Raw genomic sequence first — 21,941 nt, 5'->3', positions numbered from 1 at the left:
AAAAATCGACACATCGGTTCATTTCACTTGCCACACGAAACAATGCCAAAATCATAACATAGTTTGACTTTTGTCATATTATCCACCTCAATTCATACCAACAAAGTCTTTGATGCTATCCATATATGCACTAACAACACCACTGCAACTACAGTTTAACGCTAAACACACTGTTTCTTTGATGTTTAGTAAATCACAACAAAAATTGTCCTTGAAAAGTCATATGCTGACAATTTACATGCAATCAAGCAGGACTAGTGAAGAATCATTGTTCAATTTATGACAATAACTCCTCAATTGTCAAATCTGTAAGATACTGTTAATTTGAGATAAAAAATCATTTGATTGACACACTATTCGTTAAAAAAACTATAAGTTAAAAAGACAACCATTGCTCGGGCCATGCTTTCACATATTTCAAAAATATGCATTTGAAGTGAAAAAATACATAAAACCAACACACACAAAGTGCCTCCCCAAATAAAAAAAAATGAAAATTTTTAACCAAAAGGTTCTAAACAAAGGCAAAATTGTGATTTTCAATAATCAATTCCGATTGGTCAAACAATGCCTATAATGATTGCTAATAATAGAGATGTGCAGGCTCAAAGTGGGAAATTGTAATGAGCCAGTAATTTTGGCCCTCAGATTGTAGAACAACCCATAAATCCCCTGGATATAACAACTCATCAAGTTTTCTAATGGCATCACATACTTTCTGCAATGAAAACTCTTAAAAGTGGCTAACTTGCTGTCAATTTTTAACACAAGTCAATCTGGGGAGCGTTTCATGAAAGGACTTGTCGGACGTTTTATCCGACAAGTCCCATTTTATCCGACAGTTCCTATAGTAACAGTGCCTCTCAGCCAATCAGAATCAAGGAAAAATGTCAGATCTGACATCTTGTTAGACAAAAATGTTGATGAAACGGTCCCCAGTAGTGCTACAGTCACACTTCCCCTGCAGTGGCCGTACGGTGAGCCAAAAACGGCAGTTTTATTCATTTTCATTCAAATCACCTAAATGTCGCTGGTACAAAAAATATTAAAACGGCTGTTTTCGACTCACTGCATGGCCGCAGTAGGGGAAATGTAAGTGTGCCATTAGTGATTGTGCATTCCTATCAAAGAACTTTACTCTGAACCAGCCTTATGTTTGACTATTAACTTCAAAATGTATTTGATTTCATATGATTTATATGTGTATGTCTCCTATTTTTGTCATGTTTCACTTTGCATCATTCCCCTCTTCCATGCACCTCTGGCTTTAAGAATACTCTCCCTACATCCTCTTCAGCTCAATAATCTGTCTATTTACCCCCCGCCCCCCTTTTTTCTATTACCTGTCTATTCTTCCTTCTAAGTTTTCTTGATTTCTTTCTTTCTCCTTCCATTATTATCAATCTGTGTTCTTGTTTTGAAGATTTTATAGTTTTAATAGTATGTATTTGTTGTAATGTATTATTTGATGTCACTTCCACCCAATTCATTTTTGGACTGCCATGTGGTTTTTAATAAACATACCTATTCAAATTCAAACAAATTCAAATTATGTTTATGTTTCATATTTCATTTCCTGACAGAAGGGAGGTTGCATATAAAGCATACATCATGCTGTTGAAAAAAAAGTCTTACAAAGTCAATTTCATGCACAATTTGATCCAAACAGTTCCTCATACCATGATCCCCAGGTTAGGACGACATTCTGTGGGGGTGTCATTTAGCGAATTTTGCAAAAATATAAAGCAACCAGGAAAATTCAAGTCCCTGTTCTGGGGAATTTCCCCATGTGGAATCTAAATTGTGATTTTCTTACAAAGTCAATTTCATGCACAATTTGATCCCAAACAGTTATTCATACAATGATTTCTTCCCCCCCCCCCCCCCCCGGTTAGGACGACATTCTGTGGGGTGTCACTTAGCGAATTTTGCAAATATATAAAGCAACCAGGAAAATTCAAGTCCCTGTTCTGGGGAATTTCCCCATGTGGAATCTAAATTGTGATTTTTCTTTTTCATCTTTCACCACTTTGGAGAGTGCAACCAGATGGTCCCTGTGCGCTGTGACCAATGGACATTTTCATATTCTAAGAATGTGTTCACTTTTCAAAGATATATTACATTCAAACCGTGGTTGCATTCAATAAATTTTCACTGGTAAATAGAAATAAACATTGTTCAAAATGCAAACACAAACCAGGGTTGTTAAAAGTCAATCTGCCATGCATATTGGGTGGAGTCTGAAGAAAGGGGGATGCAGTGCAGGGGACAGATCCAATTTGTTGTTATTATTATTGATTGTCCAAAAGACCTATATGGAAAATAGTGTTTTGGGGATTGAAAGTTTAGTACTTGTTTAATGAAGTCACAATAAACAGTCTGCAAAAGTCTGAGTTCATCTTTTCAATTTTCACATTGGAGTATTTTGTAAGGATTCAATCCCCATGCCTCAATTTCTGTCATAGATTCTATGGTAAGCCAGTTTAGTGCAAGAAATTACATTTAGGGGTACAGGTGATATGTCAGACGACATAGTTAAGATACAAATTAGGTTTTTGCTTTCAATTTGGCAAGAGAGAGGGAGAGAGAGAAAGAGAGATTAACTTGAAACAGCAATTAGGATATTTTACATGGGTAAGAAATGCTATTGGTGATATATGAAAGTAAACATTGGTTCAATCAAATTAACTGATATACTTGTTTGATTTAATAGCAATGTGGGACTAATTTGATTACTAAATACACACAAAATCTATCATTGATAAGAGTACAGCGCAACAATAGTTAAGTTTTACATAAAATAAAAAGGGTTTGTTGAACAATCATTGCCCTATTTGTTAGGACTGCTATATAATAACGATAATAAAAAAGAGCTTACAGGGTCATACATAAAAGTCCAAAGGTCCCTTTTAGATTATGATGGGGATTTCCTCTTCTTTTCAAACTAGTTTAGAGTTGACAATATAATTACAAACTGGAAAAAAAAAATGCAAATCCATATTTGCATAGGGTTGTTGGTATTGCCTCTAGTTGGACACATGTATGACTTAGGCATAGCAATTCTTATACTACAAAAATAATTTTGAGGGGAAAATAATAAAGAGAGATTTTTATATTCAAATTTTGTTTCTCCCATTGTAATGATACAACAAAGCACAATTACACACTAATATTAAAATGAGGTGAAGTACACAAAATGGCTTCCATACAGAAAACATTTTTTTTCCCTGTCTGGAATCATATATTCTATGAGGAAGTGCATTCAAGCTAAATTCCTGTTTGTGACTCAGAAAAAATCAAAGTAATATTGATTGTTTCAATCTATAGGCTTAGAAATCAACCTTTAATGCTATATACTGCATTTTTACTTAGTTTCCAATATAGGGCAACATCCAAGGTAATATTTTTCAAATAATATTTTTCTGTTGTAAAACAGGAAGTACAATAGTAGGGACTGCATGCCTGTGTCATGGTCCCATGTGCGATGAACATGTTAACTGCACTAAATTATGATATCTTTCAATTGCTATTTCATGATTGAAGAGGACATGTATTTCATCAATTTAAATGTCAATTGGATGCATTTTCTAGAATTCTTCTTTATTCCCCCATACGAAAATTGTTTGTTGATATAAACAAACTCATTCAATTAATGTGCTGCTCATTTAATATTCATATGTTTTCATACCCACTTAGGAAAAAGTGACATTTTGTGGTTTGAATCTGAAACTTTGATGCCTACCTTTAAAAAAAAATCATACGAAAAAACTAATGCTAAAACATGCAAATAAAAAAATAATTAAAATGAACCAAATTGGCAATGCAAATACTGAAATACCGTCTTACCATGCAAAGTGGCAAAATGCAACTTCTAAAGCATTTTAATAATCTGTATTTTCTTTTTATAGTAAATCAACTTTAAAAGACATACTAAAAGTTGAAATACTAATGTTGCCAATTCGATAAATGAGATGCAGAGTGCTTTCAAATATGGCATGCCAACAAGCTATGGTTAGAAAGAGATCAAGTACATGTTGGAAATAAATCACTTATTGTAATAAAAATTCCTTGTTTTTTAATATTATTTTTGCATGCAAAAAAATGGTATCCAGGGTAAAAAAAAACTGCTTTGTAATTTCCAACGCTACATCCTGCCCTTATAAAATTAAGATATGCCCAATGGGAAATCAATCGACATAGTTCAAATGAAAAATTTGCTTTTTTTCACAGCATTCTTTCTATTTCTCTAAACAAGTGACAACTTACAGGAATATTAATATAAGTCCAACAAATATTTGCCTTGAAAAATAAAACTCATCACTTAATTTTCCATTAACAAGAGAGTGGTTTCCAACATATTCGATTTCCATGCACATTGTAAAAAAAAAACCCACATAAACTTGCATGGCTTATTTGACCAACCAACTATGCTTATACAACTTAATCATCTTGTCTTATATGCTATAAAACGCCAAGCTGTTGCCAATGCTTGGGTCTCAGAATCTGTGACCGTAAGTATAATTTGGCTAGGGATTGAACCCATAATCTCCTCCTCATGCAACAGGGGTACCAACCACTAAGCCAACATGCACAGTAAAACTTATGAACTGTACTTGATCTCATGACTAAACATACAGATGCTAACCTATCACGCATGTAGAAATCACTCATAGAGTGACTGCGTTGGTGGTACGTGGGAAGCAATTGAGCCAACCTAAATGAGGGGTGAAAAATGAAGAATATGATGAATGTTAGGCATGATTAGAGTACACAGGGTGAATACAACCAAAGATACAGCTACATGAATGATGTTTCTAAGATCATTAACAGAAAGGTTAGTTTTCAAGCGACCATAAACATATCAGAAGCTATTTTGGTGCAGTAAAGTATATACATAATGTTAGTTGGATTGTAACTGTGCTCTATAAATCTATAGTGAAAGTGAAATAAAAAGAAAGAAATATTAATGGTAATATGAAAGAAAAAACATTAAGAGGAATGAAGGAATATCCCTGTGAAAAACGCGAATCAGAATTCCTGAAAAAAAAAGAGAAGTCGCTTATAGAGTGATTGTGTTGGCGCTACATGAGAAACAAGTTCAACCCTGTTCAAATATAAACTCAAATCTTTTAATACACTGGTCAATGAACTTGGTGGTTAATTAGTGAAATTTCTAGGAATTACTGAACTTGGTAGTCAATTGGTTGAATTCATGCTCAGTTATATTCACATATGAACTAGACATGCCAACCTCTGGGAATGAAAAATTGTATTCTGTGATAAGAAAAACCTCTATTCCCCCCCCCCAAAAAAAAATGCATTTTATCATAAAATGCACACTGTTATGCATATAGCAGGCCTGCCAAAATTTGAAAATAAAAAAAAGGAGTCCCGATTGCGGCGCACATGCTCATCACGGCGCTCAAGCTGCATACAAGATAATTCTATGCCGTAGTACTTATGGCAAGCATCAATTGATTTTGGAGTAATAGAGACCTGTCAACCTTCAAAAATAAAAAAAGTATTCTTAGAAGGGGGGAAAAAAGAGGGTTTTTTTTTTTAAATTGTCTCAACGTAACAATCGCAAGCCTGTTCTCTGATAAAATGCGCACTGCTCTTGCAGATGAAAAAAAAGCAAAAGATTGAAACATGTGTATATCTCCCCCTGATTTTAACAAAATTATCTAGAAAAAAAAACAAGTTACCTGAAATTACATTCATCCAATTACCATATTTGTGTACGTTTTATGAAATAGAGACATATAGAGATGATTTTTCTTAATTACAATATTGTAAAAAAAAAAGAAATTACAAAATCGTATTTTTTAAAGAAAAAAAAAGTACTGTCGCAGTTTGGTTGCAAAAATGTACTGGTTGGCAGCTCTGGAACCGTAATCTCTCACCCAATGCATTACGAACCAGGTGATTTATGTGGGAATTTCATGAAAATTATAGAACCAAATACATTGGTTGAATTCATGCTCCATCCTATTCACATGAGAACCCTAATATTGGGCATTGAACCTGTAGATTGCCATAGCTTTTTAGTCAATTGATTTCAATCTCAACCCTCTTCAAATATGAACCATCATATCGCAACCCATTGGTTTGTACTACATGTACCATTAGAAGGGGAGAGAATGTTCTTGTATGAAAGCACACACCTCGGTGGGATTGGAAGATCTCGATAGCTTTCAAATGCTTTTTAATAACTACATGTATTGTTGGTCCATTTTTCTCAAATTTTCACTGATCTGATTATTTAATTTTGCAGTTCTCACACAAGCAAAAATATTCCAAAAGTTTCATTCTCTTTATTCTCATAAATAAATCAAGAAGAAAAAAAAGGAATTAAACAAAACACAAACTTTCCCTGAAATGACTTTTCTCAAGATGTCTGATATTTAATAATCAATTTGCGTTTGCAAGATTAGGATTATATATTTTTTCTTTCATTATATCTATATCAAGACTCATCCAGATTACTCAAATCAACTGGTCCTTTTGTTGATTGAAATTCCATATTACATTTTGATTCCATAGAACCATAATTCACTATATACTTAGTATAATAGGAGTTTCTGATAACATGTATGAAATATATACTTTATAATAGAATGATCCCTCTATATTATGCTTGTGTCACTGTACTGTTCCAGCAGATACATTTACACACTACTATGAAGATAATAAAGGGGCAGCGTTTTTACTGTGCACTTTTTCCCATTTTCTCTTTTACCTCAACCTAAACATGCGTTGCTTCCGAGCATATACAATATCAAGAGAAAGCCAATATTATGACAATCGTCCAGGAAACTATGAACTTTATCCTGGACATTATAAATTGACAGCAATTTGCAGTTGCGGATTCAGTTAAATGCACTTTATCTTATTATTGCATATAAATTTATAGTTATGAACAAAATTTATGAAATATAAGTAGTACTGAATTAGAAAAAAAATCTTGACTATATAGTTTCTTGCTGTGTTGTTTTTGTAGCAAGTAGAAAATTGTTAATGAAAGCACTTTTCTATATACATGTACAAATATACGGTGCAATCATGGAACTTATATATATATATATAACAGTACAAGAGTTTATAGAATGATTTTTTTCTGTGGTTGATCTTTTGATTAACCATACAAAATAATTGTGAATTTACAAAAAGTACGAAGGAAAAAATTGCAAGTTGGGCATTTGTGACCACTAAATATAATTCATAATTCATAATTATTACTGCACTGTTCACCAAAACCTATAAAGATAACAGTACACACGTGTTAAATACTGTTGTAAGATAGAGGTGTTCAATCATGTATAAATATTTCTGCAATTTCCCTACTAAATGAAAAATCAATATATCCCTTGTTTACAGTGAAGAACACGGAACCTGATGAAAACAGAGTATTGAATTACTATAAACAAGTATATATTCATAGAGTCTGAGAGTAATTTGATATTATAGCAGAATTCTGAAATGTCCTTTCATATCTTTAACATGCCAGAGTCATGGAATGGTGTCATTCGTCAGTGTTTTTTTTTAGGATTCTGGCCAGTATCTATTGATAAAAATTTAGGGAAAAATTTTTAGGGTAAAAGGCTTCATATTGCAAAACATGGTGTTTGATCGTAGACCCTGTTTCAGTTGATTGCAATGATTATCATATGTAATAACCTTTATCATCAATAGCTAAGTTTTGTGTGACAAGGGCCAGGTTTCAAGTCCCTTTTCCTCTGAGTATAAAATGATAAGTCACAGAGGAAGCCAGAAGCGAAAACAGTATTTCCTGTACAATTGAACCACAGGATAAATATACTGTACTGGGGGGGGGGGGACAACGAGAGAGAGAGAAATAGAGAGAAAGTGAAAGATGGAATTTAGTTGACAGTTGAATTATGCTACTGTTTGATAATTGAGTAGCCTTAAATTCAAGACTAAACTTTAATCCAAACCCTAATATTCTTTTTGAGAGGAAAATAGTGCAGGAAAAAAAAAGGAAAAAAATAATTTGCAGAATGAGTTTACATGTAACTGCAACTCATATCAAGCATGGGAATAAAAAATGGGAATGTACATAGTAGAAATCCCGTTCTCACAGACTGCTGCGCTGCCAAAACTAACCATCTACGGTGAGTCAGGCATAGTCTGAAAAAGCCTGCAGAACGAAAGCTCTCAAGGTAAAATCAAATTGATTGTGAAAAGATGAAAATTTGTTTTGAGTTCTACCAATCAGATGAATCTCATTACGGATAAAAATAAAGTTACAGTTGATGTTTGGGAGTTGCATTTAATTACAACTCTCTCATCAGGAGTAGAAAATCAAAGCCTGAGATTTAGTAAATAGTATTTTAAGAAGGAAATAAAATCAAAATAGCTGAAAAAGCATGCTTCTATCTAGGTGTTAGTAAAATATGTCATTGTACGATAGATGCCTGAAGATTTGAGTGCAGTTGTAGACTGCATAATCTTAAAATTGATCACCCTCAGGCAACTTCGTATAGATTTTCATCATAATTAAAATTTGCATCATTTGCCTCTGCATATTCCGACTCCTCTGGAACCGTTGAGGACGGGTATGAACTGACTAGGTAGCCACTCTCTGTTGGTGAACCGGAAGGGGCATCCAGGCTCAAAATATCATAAGCATCCTCAGGAACTGCTCCTACAGGACTGTTGCCAGGCTGAGCGCTTCCAGTTTGGCCACGATTGAGGTGGTCATACAGCATGTCATCTTCTTCTTGTGGAGACGATTTTGCTGCAGATGCAGCGGAAGCTTTAGACACGGCAGCAGGTTTGGCGTTTGGGGGAGGAAGACGTGGGGCAGCGGAAGAATTTCCAAGCTTCTGTCGCGCAAGGTGGTCGTAAATGTGGTCATGGTCACTGGCTTCTGAGTAAACCTGTGAAGCATCTGCTGCTGCTGCTCCATCCATTCCTTGGGGCGTTTCCAAGGTAGAATATAAACCTGGGTCTGCATTATCCTCTATGACCACACCTGACATTTCATTGTTCAAAGTGTCTACTTTGGAGGAAGACTTATCCCCAGAACTGTTAGAGACCCTAGATGTTGGAATAGCTTTGGTCCCATTGCTCTCGCCATTTGCAGTTTGTCTTCTCTGCACCTGAGGCCACTGCTTTGGCATAGGTTCAGAAGCCACGTCATAATGCTGCTCTGGTTCAAAGTCTATCGGAGGACCTTTCCGTGTTTTGGGAGACGGTAGCTTCTTAGCAAGATCAATTGCTTCATCAGAAACCGAGGAGTAGCACTGATCGATGGGTTCGCTCCTGCTGACATCGTCCACTGACTGCGCACCGCGATTGGAATATTTTGTTCGGTTAGCAGGCTTTGGGGCTATGTTACGGGACCCTGCAGAGTGTGTTCTGTCACGTGGTGATGGTAAAACTTTTACCCCCTGGTTCTTTACAACTTGGTTTGCTGCTGGTGCTTTGGGCTCGGTTGGAGCTGGAGTAAAGGAAGGTGGAGCTTGAGGAGCAGTTGTGGGTGTAGTTGGTGTGCTTGATGAAGAAAAATTCCTACCAGTCATTGCGGAAACAAACTCCTGAATGGCAGCAAACACTTTGTTTCCATCCTCGACATTGAACCGAATCAAACCCTCCCCTGAGGTACATCTCCTACCAACTTCCATTGAGAATGAGTTTGTTTCTCGTCCATACCGCCTAAGGTATCTGTAAGGCCATGACAAGATGTTCTTCCCAGTGGAAGCTTCTATCAAGGACAGTTTCATAGAATCTAGCTGCAGGTTGTAATTTCCTGTGAGAGTTATCGGTTCCGTGAAATTGTAGGATTTGATTGTTACTGGAAAGGTTTTATCTGTTTGGGTAAAAAGAAGAGAGAGAAGAAAATCCATTATCAGGAAAACAAAACCTGTAAAGTTTGTTTGCCAGTGATGCTTGCTTTAGTTTCACTTTCAATATTTCTGATCACGGAAAAACCATCCTTGTCGAATGTTACAAAAGAAATGCATACCGGTACATGTAGTTACATCTGAATTATTCACTTTACATGTTTACAAATCTACTTTGTAATTGGAATGTATAGTATCCTCAACAGGGTGACAAGGCTACATGTACTTGGGAAAATCAGCTTATTATCGAAAATAATTTTTTTGGAAAGCATAACACAATGTCTTTAAAAATCTCCAAGCCCTTCCAAACCCAACAAACCCACATAAAGCATGTGAATGTACAGTATGCTATATGATTACCATATTGGATGCAGTATCATGTTTATCGATTTTTCCAATCAGGAGCGGATCAAAGATTTTCCAAGGGGGGGGGAATATTATTGTTCAATTTTTTGTTTGTCCTTTTGCTCCCCCAAAGGTCTTCACTTGAGTAAACATGATGTTTTTCATTTAACATAATTTTCTAAGCCTCACAAGGGGGGGGGGGGGAGGTAAGGATGGGTCAAATGTGCCCCTACCAGGTCCACCACTGCTTCCAACAACCTCTTTCTCTTGTGGTGTGATACATGTAGCAAACAAGGGGGGGTGTTTCACAAAGGTTTAAGTATGGCTTAGGGGGTGTTGCAAAAAAATATTTGCAATCAATCGCAAATATTCTGTTGCAATTTTACAGTTGATGATCACTTTTAACTTTAGCAAGTTGGATTACACTCCTTGTTTCATGGAGCAGATTAGTAATCAATCGCAACTTTGCAATTGCACGGCATGTGCTTGATTTCACGAACGAAAATAGACATGCAATTGATCACAAGTTTCGTGCAACACCCCATTAGAGTCGCACTTAAATGCCTAATTGCCTGTGATATAAAAGGCATGACCGCATTGGTCAGATCATGCCAATAGGACGTGCACTACCGCGTATAATCAATAAGATTGCGCATTGCATCATGTACGCGTCAGCATTTAAGTGCAACTCTAAGTCATACTTAAATCTTTGTGAAACACCTCCAAGGTTTCTTTAAGTACCATCCATTAATAGACCAGTTCGCAGTTAATTCATGGACAATTTTTGTCAAATGACCTTTCATTTCTTTCATTATGATAGGCAGATTTCAAAGCAAGATATTACTTAAGCTTGCCTTACATAGCAGGATGAAGAAATTGAATAGACCAGTTGACTAGAATTGAACACACATGAACACTTTATGAAGGTATTTGTTGCATTCCTGCTTGTATATATCATAGCATATTGCAGAATGTACTTGGCAAACTTTGAAATACCAGTCGTTCATGGACGCGTTGTTGTTTTTTGTGGATGTAAATGCAAACCTTAATTCAAAAAGAATATTTAAATAATCAAGACATGATCAAAGTTGGTGCTTATCTAATTAGATATTAAACCATCATGTCACTCTCTAGAGTACAAATTACCTTCCTCTGATCATGCGTAGAATCTTTTGATCATACATGTAGCTTCCTCATAAGTATACAAACCTCATGAATATCTAAAGAGTCACAAATATCACAATGTTCCCTCCCGTAATAAAATTTGAACTATACATTAGCTGAATGAAAATGAGTTTTATACATGTAGCCGATGAGATCACTGGAACACCAATACTTCCTCACCTTTACTCTATTAAATACATGTATGTATGTAACATTCTTTTTTTTGCTTTTTATAATTGAAAATAAAAAAATGGACTCCTTGTGGAAGAGTGTAATATCACCACTAGTGACAATAACCATTATGATAAGATGGAGATACTTGTCATAACCATGTATGTGCAGACAGGTTTGTGATCAAATAAGTCATCAGGTGAATGTTGATTTTGACATGGGATGATGGGAAGAAATGAAACGTCAAAAACTTTAAAAAATGAATTATAATTTATAACACTAGTATCTTAAAGGTTGGATTAGTAATTTTTCAACAGTTACTTAGATAAGCAAGATGAAATATTTCTTTCCTAACAGGAGATAATAAATGGGGGAAAATTTTCCTAAATGTTTAAGTCACAGAAATAAATAGTATATTCAAGTTCAGTACTTACTATCATAAGAATCATACAAAAGATTGTCCTGCAGCTCCGACTCCACTTCTAATACTCCTTGGTTTTCTGATTTTCCGCCTCCACAGCCTCCTCCTCCTCCTCCTCCCCCGCCTCCTCCAAACAGGTGGTCTTTCCTCAAGCCTGCTACATCGTGCATCTTGCTGAGCCACTGGAATAAATGTTCCCCATCTTCCGCTGCCAGCAGGTGCACCTTCTCTTCCATGCATGTCACCTCGAAAGTGTGGTCTCGGTTTTTGTACTGAGCAGGCATTGTCTCAAACTTGGATGTGTTGCTCAGCTTAATTTGTACTTTCTTTTCTCTATCCGTAAGGGTCAGCGTACCATAGTTGGCTTGGGGAGTTGCCCATGACAGTTTGGCTGTGTTTTTCACCCATTTCTTCAAGCCTATTGAGACCTGCATTCAACAAAATGGCAGAATAAAAAAAAATAAATCACAATATCTGAGTCCTTTAATGATAGCTACTGTACATGTAGCTTGTACATCTGAAATTACCTTTATCATTAAAGCCTTGCGCTTCACATTAACGTTTGAATCAACCCTTTTATCAGGCGGATACCAAAAATTTGAGATCGTCTAGTTACATTTGGGCTTCATACTACCTACTTCATTGGGGAGGTTGATTGTCATCATATCGCTGATGATTTATTTCATGTAGACCCTGAATTCTATTTGATGCTGGTGAGTTGGTTAATACCATGCAACATAGACCCCGTTCTCATCATGGGGCCCTAAAACTAGTTTAGTGGAAAATAGTTTAACGCGTAATGAGACGGTAGAAGCGATCTTCCAAATCAGTTCGCAAAACCACCTCGCGATGTTTCAAGATCGCTTTGCTTTGTTAGACTGGTTTTAGCGTGAGGACACCACCGTTCTTTGGAAAGCCATCTTTGCACATTTTGAGTGCGCTACGCTACATTCTATACTGTGTGTAGAGTGTCTATGCTGCAGTTTCAAATTTCGCGAGAAACATTTAACCCTTTAAGAGTGTTCACATAGCAATAAGGCCACTTTATGTGAACTGGTTTTGAAATCCAATTTCCAGTAAACTAGATTTAGAAAGTATAATGAGTGTAATAACAGTGTCTTAGTGACTTCACTATGTGTTGAATCCTTGATCTCAAGAAGGGTCTAATGTTGCGAAGAGTGCAGCCATGATCTTCTTTTTTTTTACCAAACCAAACAGATTTGACATTTCAAGATGAATCTATCGTAGCAATTAGAATCCATACAAAACTGACAAGTTGATCACATCAGATAAAGATCTTGTCAAATCTTTCATAAAAACTAAAATAGTGTGATTTGTCTGACAATTACCATAGTAACAGTGAGACACCATGCTTCTCAGTCAGTCAAAATCAAGGAAAGTATTCAGATGACAAAGTTTCTCCACAATATGAGCATTGCTGTGGACTAGCCACAGGTACGGCTCAGTGTAAAAATGGCAGAGGTAAAAATGGCAGAGGTACAAATGGCAAAAGTAAAAATGGCAAAGGTAAAAATGGCAAAGGTAAAAATGGCAGAGGTAAAAATGGCAGAGGTAAAAATGGCAGAGGTAAAAATGGCAGAGGTGAAAATGGCAAAGGTAAAAATGGCAGAGGTAAACATGGCAAAGGTAAAAATGGCAGAGGTAAAAATGGCAAAGGTAAAAGTGGCAGAGGTAAAAGTGGCAGAGGTATGACAGAGGTATAAATGACCAGTGTTAAACCCCCTGCAAAAAAAATTCCAAAAGCCTCTCCATGTACAGTACATTTAATAAAAAATGTTTTGAGAAGAAAATTAGAATGCTAATGTTGAACTAATGGAAAGGGTAAAATTTTAAAATCATACTGTAGATCTTCTGCACCAAATCGAGTTGAGTTGGTATTTGTTTCCTCGACTTTCATGCACGGCCTTCATGTCAAATCCCTGGGGGGGGGGCACTCAGTATATAATGCATAGTGGGTATGTGCCGCGGAAAGGACCCCCATTTTTACACCCAAATTTCCGTTCCAAGGCATAGCATTTTTGTCTTATTGAGAAAAAAAAACAAAGAAAGCCGCTCCAAGGCAAAGCATTTTGTTCTTATCAAGTAAAAAAAAGAAAGAAATCCGCTCCAAAGCTTCGCATATATTTCATTACGCCATTCTGGTCGCATTGATCTGCTGCAATTTTGGTGAAAAGCGGCCGCCGGGCGATGTCCGACCATCATCTCTGCCTGAGCGCACCCGGCGGAGGCCGCGCTAGCTGCATCATGCACGCGTGCTAGTTCCATAGGGGTGCATACGCTCGTACTCACACGCTGGCGATCCGTTCCAAGGACCCCCGTTTTCACAAAATTGTAGTTCCGAGGACCCTCCTTTTTACAATAAGCCCGCTCCAAGGCCCCTGTTTTTTGTCTTGCTTGCGGCACACCCCTACCACTTTTTTGGTCGAGTGCCCCCCCCCCCCGGGTCAAATCGCTCCTCTGATATTCAAATTTGAAGCACACTTTGGATCTCAATTATTGTACTTGTCTTAATTCATTAAAGGGAAAATTCACCCTGACAAAAACTTAAATTTATTGTAAAAATAATAGAAAATAATTAAAACAATATTGGTAAGGGTTTTAGCGAATGCATGAAAGATTTAAAAAGCTATTAGAATTTTATATTTTAATGGTGGCGTCATTTGCGAGCAGTCTATCTCCACATATGGTGTAGTGAAAAATATCAATATAATGTCATTAAAAAAAATTAAGATGTTTTTTATTGTACCTTAAGTATATCAACATAAAAAATCATTTCACATCCGCCCCTGAAAGATTTTTTTAGCAATAAGGACCCACTGATTAAAAAATTGAAAAGTATACATTTTGGTGCAGATTGTATATGACGTCACAGATAAAAGAATAAGATTTATAATAACTTGCTTAATCTTCGATGGGCTTTCCTCAAACATTCACAAATATATTTTTCTCCTATTTTTTACGGTTAACCATTTGTCAGGGTGAACTTCTCCTTCAAAACAGGTTGATAGAATGATACCTCTGCCATTTTAACCTCTACCATTATTACCTGTTATTATTACCTCTGCCATTGTTACATGTACATGTACCTCTGCCATTTTTACCTCTGCCATTTTTCCTCAGCCATTTTTACCTCTGCCATTTTTACCTCTGCCATTATTACCTTTGCCATTTTTACCTGGCACCACAGGTACATGTAGTACATGTACATACTTGTCCAAAATATACAATCTAGGACACATATCCAAATAATATCTGATTTTCAGTGGTTTGCTTTTCTTTCGAGCACATGATTAATAGCAGATGAAAACCCTGGGAATCAATTCAATTCAAGAGGGAAAAAAGAGAGGAAAAAACACTTGCTACTTGCCAATATTCATCATCAAGGGGCATAATTTATGATTCAGTAATTGTAATGTAAATGAAATTTCACTTTCCAATGTGAAGTGTCGTAAAACAATAAAATGATTGTGCATCTAATATTACATGTAAGTGCCAGGCTGCCAGAGGTCGATTAAAGATAAATGAAAGTAGTTGCAGTAAACACTGTTTTCACGAGAAAGTCTGTAAAACCAGGCTTAATTGTCATTATATCATCGAGGATCTAGATCTAGTACAGTTACATAAACTGAACTTTGTGAAATTTGGAAATATACGCTGAAAAATGTTCACACTGAAGATCACAACACAAATAAGCACACATGGGACAGTGTATTATTATTGCTGATGATGTCATGGCCCCACTTTCCTTTCTCTTTTGTTATTACATGATGATGAAATTATAATCATTTAATATTATCATACAGTGACCGTGACGCATCATATTGTCTCCCTTGTAACAAAACAAGTTGCTTCTCCCCCCTCCACCGTCACCATTTTTCATTCTATCACTCAGTGTGGCGAATTTACGTGCTATTTCGCTCATTTCTACAGACATGATAAAAATGATACCAATGTCCTAACAATATATCTCTCTCCTTAACTGAGATATCGTATATTAAAGCGAATGAAAATTGAGAAGCGTAACACCACGTTTTTGTGGGGTAACTTCAAGATGCACTACCATATTAGCTTTTAAATGCATTAATACATCAGATTGGTGGACAAAATTTTAAGGTCAAGTCCACACCAGAAAACAGTTGATTTAAATAAATTGAGAAAATCAAACATGAATAACGCTGAAAACTTCATCAAAATCGGATGTAAAATAAAAAAATTATGACATTTTAAAGTTTCGCTTATTTTTCATAAAACAGTTCTATGCTCAACTCAGTGATATGCAAATGAGAGAGTCGATGATGTCACTCACTCACTATTTCTTTTGTTTTTCATTGTTTGAATTATACAATATTTCAATTTTTTTCCAAATTTGACAATTACAGACCTCCTTTCCTGAACCACAAATTGTTAAAATAATGGACTTCCACACGTTCAGGGAGGAATGAAACTTCGTTTCACATGACATGACGAGAAAATCAAAATATTTCATACTTCATATAACAAAATACAAAAGATATAGTGAGTGGGTGATGTCATCAATCCTCTCATTTGCATACCAAACAGGATGTGCATATAACTGTTTTGTGAAATTAAGCAAAACTAAAATATAATAACTTTCTTATTTTACATCTGATTTTGATGAAATTTTCAGTGATATGCTTGTTTGAATTTTCTCTTTCTATTCAAATCAGCTTTTTGTTAGGGTGGACTTGTCCTTTAATACAAAATCACAAGTGGGGGTATGACATCACATGGATCTATTATGGACATCATCAGCTTGCTCATTGCATATATCTAACTCTTGTACCACTTAAAGGGGAAGTTCACCTTGACAAAAAGTTTGTTGTTAAAATAGCAGAAAAAAATAATTTCTTCAGTGTGAACTTCCCCCTTAATATACAGTCAAATGTATTGCTGTACACACGCGTGGCCAAATTATTTCCAAACACCCCCTGAATGAGTTTTTTTCCTGTGTGCAAAATACCCCCTTAACAGGTTTTTTTTTGCGGGCTTTATTTACACATTTTGGCCCCTATAAACAAGTTTTCACCAGAGTATGGCCCCGTGGAAAAAGCCTGGAGAAAAAACACATACCCTAAATATGTTTGGCCCTGCGATTGACCATTGACCAGTCTTTCAAAAAGTATGGTACCCCTTTTTTAAAAAAGAAAATCTGTGTTTTGATACCCTAAACGAGTGCACGCACGGGCCCATGTCCAAAACTGAAAATACACCCCTTTAAAACGTGTTTTTTGGGGTCACGCGTGATACAGCAATATATTTGATTGCCTCCCCCCCCCGGACTATTAAATAGGCAGTTAGGCACATAAACAAGACAATCTTTAGAAATAGGAAGAAATAAAGAGACAATACACTGTAGGTCATGGGGTATCATATAATTGTGTACAATATCGAAATTCAAGTGAATAGAATCCCACTGCTGCCACCAGTTTGAGGGAGACACTACAAATGACATCTATAATTGAGTACAATATTGAAATTGAAGTAAATGGATCTCTGTTCGATACTGCATGGGTTAGAATCCCACTGCTGCCACCAGTTTGGGGAGACACTACAAATGACATCTATAATTGAGTACAATATTGAAATTCAAGTAAATAGACCTCTGTTCGATACTGCATGGGTTAAATCCCACTGCTGCCACCAGTTTGGGGAGACACTACAAATGTCAATGTCATTCAAACTCAAAACAGTTTGTGGTGAACTGATCTAAATGAAAAGGAGTTGCAGCAAACACAGATTTCATGAGAAAGTCTGTAAAACCCCGGGGGGGGGGGGGGGCCACTTCCATTCACGGGGGATACCATACGCGACCATGGGGTCTCGAAAAGCACCCTAAACACGTAATTTCCATATTCTGAAAATGCACCCCTTAACAAGTATTGGCGTGTGAAACCCTACCCTTAACAAGTATTGGAAACAAAACGATACTCTTGGCAAATATTCCCTGAAATGAACCCCTAAACAAGTACAGGAATGTTTTATTGTTACGGGTCCATCGGTCGTCGGCTTTACCTTATTTGGTTAAGTACGACCCCACCTTCTACACCTCGCGCAAATCGGACTCTAAACACGAAGTGTTGGGGCAAAAAGGACATCCTTTATAAAACATTTTAATTTTGTTTTATCATCCCCGCAAATTCGACCCTAAACCTGTAATTTTCCTCGCGAAATAGATACCCTTTTTCCACTATTTTTGTGTTTTTGACACCCTTATCACGTTACGTACGTAACGTGCCCTATCGTGAAAAAGACATCCTTTTTACGTGTTTTTTTGGCCGCGCATGGTATCCACTCGTCAATGTAAGTGGCCCCCCCCCCCCCCGGAGTAAAACCACATATCGGTATACATGTAGATACAATTTCCTGACCTTTGTGAAATAATGAGCTCTTCTGTAAGCTGAAAGCAATCACACTAAAGATCTCCAACACCAATAAGAACATGAGGAACACAGTCAGGCGCGGATCCAGAGGGGAGCATGAGATGTGCCCCCCCCCCTTTTAAATTGGAGACCTTTTTTTAATTAATCAATTTTTTCTTTTGCTTATCAAATTTTTTCTGGCACAAAATATCCTTAATTTGTGGTTAAAAACCTTTTTTTTTTTGGGGGGGGGTGGCTTGTCAAAATTTTCCTCCAAAAAATTTGCCCCCCCCCCTTTCGGAAAATCCTGGATCTGCCCCTGAACACAGTTTTATTATTAAAAGTATTGTTTGGAAAGAGACCCAACATATGGCTGGCATACATGTAATACGTAGTGTATCTGACCACTCATTCAATGAACAAGGTTATGATATAACCTTGTTCTCAGTTTACATGTACATCTCCATGTGTGGCAAAGTAAGGGTGGCAATGTTTGGCTTATTTTCTCTCTTTTTCTATGGGACAAATGCTTGATTTTATTACACTGTCCGTTTTCATTACAGCTATTCATCATATAACTTGGCTCTTATGTAAATTTGATTCTTTAAATTATTTTTTCTTGATTAAAAATAGAGATTGAAAAATGAAAATTTTCTTGCCATATGTACTTTCCACCAATAGAGGGCATACACAAAAATATGCCAAAAATTCAAGTTTATAAGCGCTCTGGTCAATACAAAAATTATCCTAAGTTACTAATGAAAATTGAATTGCAACTGTATGGAAATAAGTAATTTTGGTCACAAAAGTGATATTTTAATGATTTTTTAAAGTGTGTGCTCAATACAGCATTGGCATACCGTAGTCCTACCTGTAGATTATCCACAGGCCGGATGGTAGCAGTGAATAAGTGGTTATAGACTGGAATAGTGACAAATTGAATTTTTATCAAAATTTGTATACCTAAATCACAAATACTAGGACTGCGGTCAAATTGTCAATGTCAGTGACATATTCTGCACAGTACTGTCCTTTAAGGCTAAGGTTAGAGAGAGTGGCAATTAATGTTAAATGCACTTATATTACAATAATCAAGATTTCTTTTGTAGTTTTGTTCTTTCACTTTTCAATTTGATTGATTGTGAAATATGGTATATTCTTTTGTTCTGATACTACTACCAGTACTGTGTACTGTAACAATAATGTTAGTTGAAAAAAAAATGTAGATCATGAATAACAGAACCAATCTACATGTATCAGATCACCCATTCAGTCATTTGAATGAATGAATTTGTTATAATATAATGCAATAATTTTACAACTTTATAGCCAAATAGTTACATATACATAGAATAGCAAGGATAATAAGAACCAGAAAATAACATTTGAATAGTATGAATGCAGAGTGCTAGTCAAGTCTGGCCCTTGTAGTTTAACTGTTTTAGGCAGATACATTTGTAAAAAAAATGTTTGTTAAAAATGAACAATTCATTACATATTGTGTATCTACTCAATATAGTCTCTAATACATATATGACAAACAACTATATTACAAAAGTTAACAAAGACTAAAATACTTACAAATTAAAAAGACATAATATAAAAGATAACAAAATCCCATCTCTTCAGGTATTTTAACATATTTAACACTTATTGTTATAACAGATGTCCCAAAACAGTCGACAGCTTTACGAAAACTTGACCTTCATGATTTCTTTCTCATTTTGATTGTTAGTTCATTCCACTTCATGAATTCAATCAGTCTAAAACACGTATTCATTTATTAAATAATTGATACATTAATTAAGACATTGTCACGAGTATGACTGAGTTTGAAATCATAAAAATGAGATTTTGCAGAGGCAGAGCTCTCTCACAAAAGAGCTTGTCTAGTACTTTAAAGTAGAGTCCACATGCATGAACTACTGCTATAGCTATAGGCCTACTAGTGCCACTACCCCCCGCAGTAGGATGTGCAAAGTATAATCTCAATAAAACTTGTAATCACGCAATAAAACGATGATATATTCAATAATTCAAATTGTGTACAACTTCAAAATAATCATTGGCTTCACACCGTCAACAACCCGGAAATGGTATTAGTATACGTGTAAAGAGCGCATACACAACATTCAACAAGGACAATTAAAATCTGTACACAGGCATGACAGGTGGAGCAAAGATCTTAAATCGGACTTTGTTTAGAAGGAAAACAACTTGTGACAAGTGGATGAATTCATAACTCTGTTTCTCACCTTCTGATATCTCCACAAAGTGCCATCCATGATTCCAAGTGAGGCCTAGCCCTGCTAGGCTTCATACAGAATGTTCCGCCAATTTCACAGAGGAAGAGGAAATTCGTCTGCTCAGATTGTATGTACTTTGCTTTTTGAGCGATCTCTTGCTTTTCGCACAAACATACAGTACATGTGGACCATTGGACCAAGGGCCCGACTCGTTCGAACGCTCGCATTGGGGGTGGGGTCGCTCGCCAAGAGCTACCGACAACTAGTCTTTAGAAAAGCTTAATACTTTTTTAAAATATTCGCCTCTAGCAAGTTCCGTGTTTCGCATAAATTTTTGAACGTACTAAGCGGGGGGGGGGGGGGGGTGATATGAGGCAAGAGAGTTTCAGTCTAAGTCAGTTCCTTTTTGCGACTATATCGCTTGATCGAGAGAAAACGTAGGCCTAGCTGTGTGTTCTGATTCTGCCCGATCAAACTGAGTGGAACTTTCCCCAAATGCCATCATTGACAAGTCGATCCATCCATTCAAACCTTTCATGTGCTCACTAATACCTGACTCTATCAGGGGCGGTGGAATATATTTTCGCTGGGGGCATAGCTAATAAGGGCACTTATAATTCAAAGTGGGAATGTGCAAACGGATATATTCACCATGAGATTATCAGGGGATTATGTATGTGTGTTTTGTCAGTGGTAATTAATTTGAGCAAAGCCTTTTTGAAGTGATTTCTGATTGATATAATATATATTTAGGCTCCATTATTTTCTGCGAGTGAGCGTATTATAGCGAACGAGCGGTTTTGAAATATTTTAAAATCTGAAGTTGTAAAGCTATTTTTTTTGGTCAATTATGGCGCTAATTACTCATTAAAAGGGCATCCTTGCGATAATGTTGCGAGCGCGATCGAGCTCAAACTTTTGAACATTTCATGTTAAGACATGAAAATTATTCGAGCAGTTTTTGTAGTCATGAAAAAGATGCATAGGTATATAACTAAATAATTAATGTGACCGCGAATCGCGGGCTGAAATTTTTAAAATACTGACCAGAAAATAATCTTGTTAAGGACTGTATTTAGTGACTCATGAATGGTTCAACAATCGAATAAAGCGAGTGCTAAGCACGAGCTGAAAAATTATTCCAACCTAAAAACTGGGCATTCTAAGCATTTTTGTAACTATGAACAGGATGAGTACCTTACTAAACAATGGTTAATTGCGAGCGCGGAACGTGAGCCGAAAATTCTGAGATTTTCTTACCTGAAATGTATTACGTTTTACCTAAAAATTGTATTTCAGAAAAGGGGCACATTTCATTTTGAAAAAA

At 36.2% G+C, this 21,941-nt stretch overlaps 1 protein-coding gene across 1 annotated transcript; it reads right to left on the bottom strand.

The window, feature by feature from the left end:
* Nucleotides 1-7,227: 7,227 nt before the first annotated feature.
* Nucleotides 7,228-20,799, bottom strand: LOC121424777 (docking protein 3-like). The gene is made up of 3 exons (XM_041620551.1): nt 20,624-20,799; nt 11,981-12,395; nt 7,228-9,832 (listed from the first exon to the last, which is right to left on the bottom strand). Exons 1-3 carry the CDS (start codon nt 20,651-20,653, stop codon nt 8,487-8,489), a joined length of 1,791 nt encoding a protein of 596 aa, XP_041476485.1. The 5' UTR covers nt 20,654-20,799; the 3' UTR covers nt 7,228-8,486.
* Between the last annotated feature and the right edge of the window lie 1,142 nt (nt 20,800-21,941).

The sequence above is a fragment of the Lytechinus variegatus genome, chromosome 12, assembly GCF_018143015.1.
Source record: "Lytechinus variegatus isolate NC3 chromosome 12, Lvar_3.0, whole genome shotgun sequence".
NCBI classification, from domain to species: domain Eukaryota; kingdom Metazoa; phylum Echinodermata; class Echinoidea; order Temnopleuroida; family Toxopneustidae; genus Lytechinus; species Lytechinus variegatus.
This window is presented reverse-complemented; position numbering and strand designations above follow the sequence as displayed.

Coding starts and splice junctions, on each gene's coding strand:
- LOC121424777 (XM_041620551.1), bottom strand. CDS start 20,653: ATGGATGGCACTTTGTGGAGATATCAGAAG. Junction 12,396..20,623: donor CTTTGTGGAGATATCAGAAG/GTGAGAAACAGA, acceptor TGTTGAATGCAG/GTCTCAATAGGCTTGAAGAA. Junction 9,833..11,980: donor TTTGTATGATTCTTATGATA/GTAAGTACTGAA, acceptor TTACCCAAACAG/ATAAAACCTTTCCAGTAACA.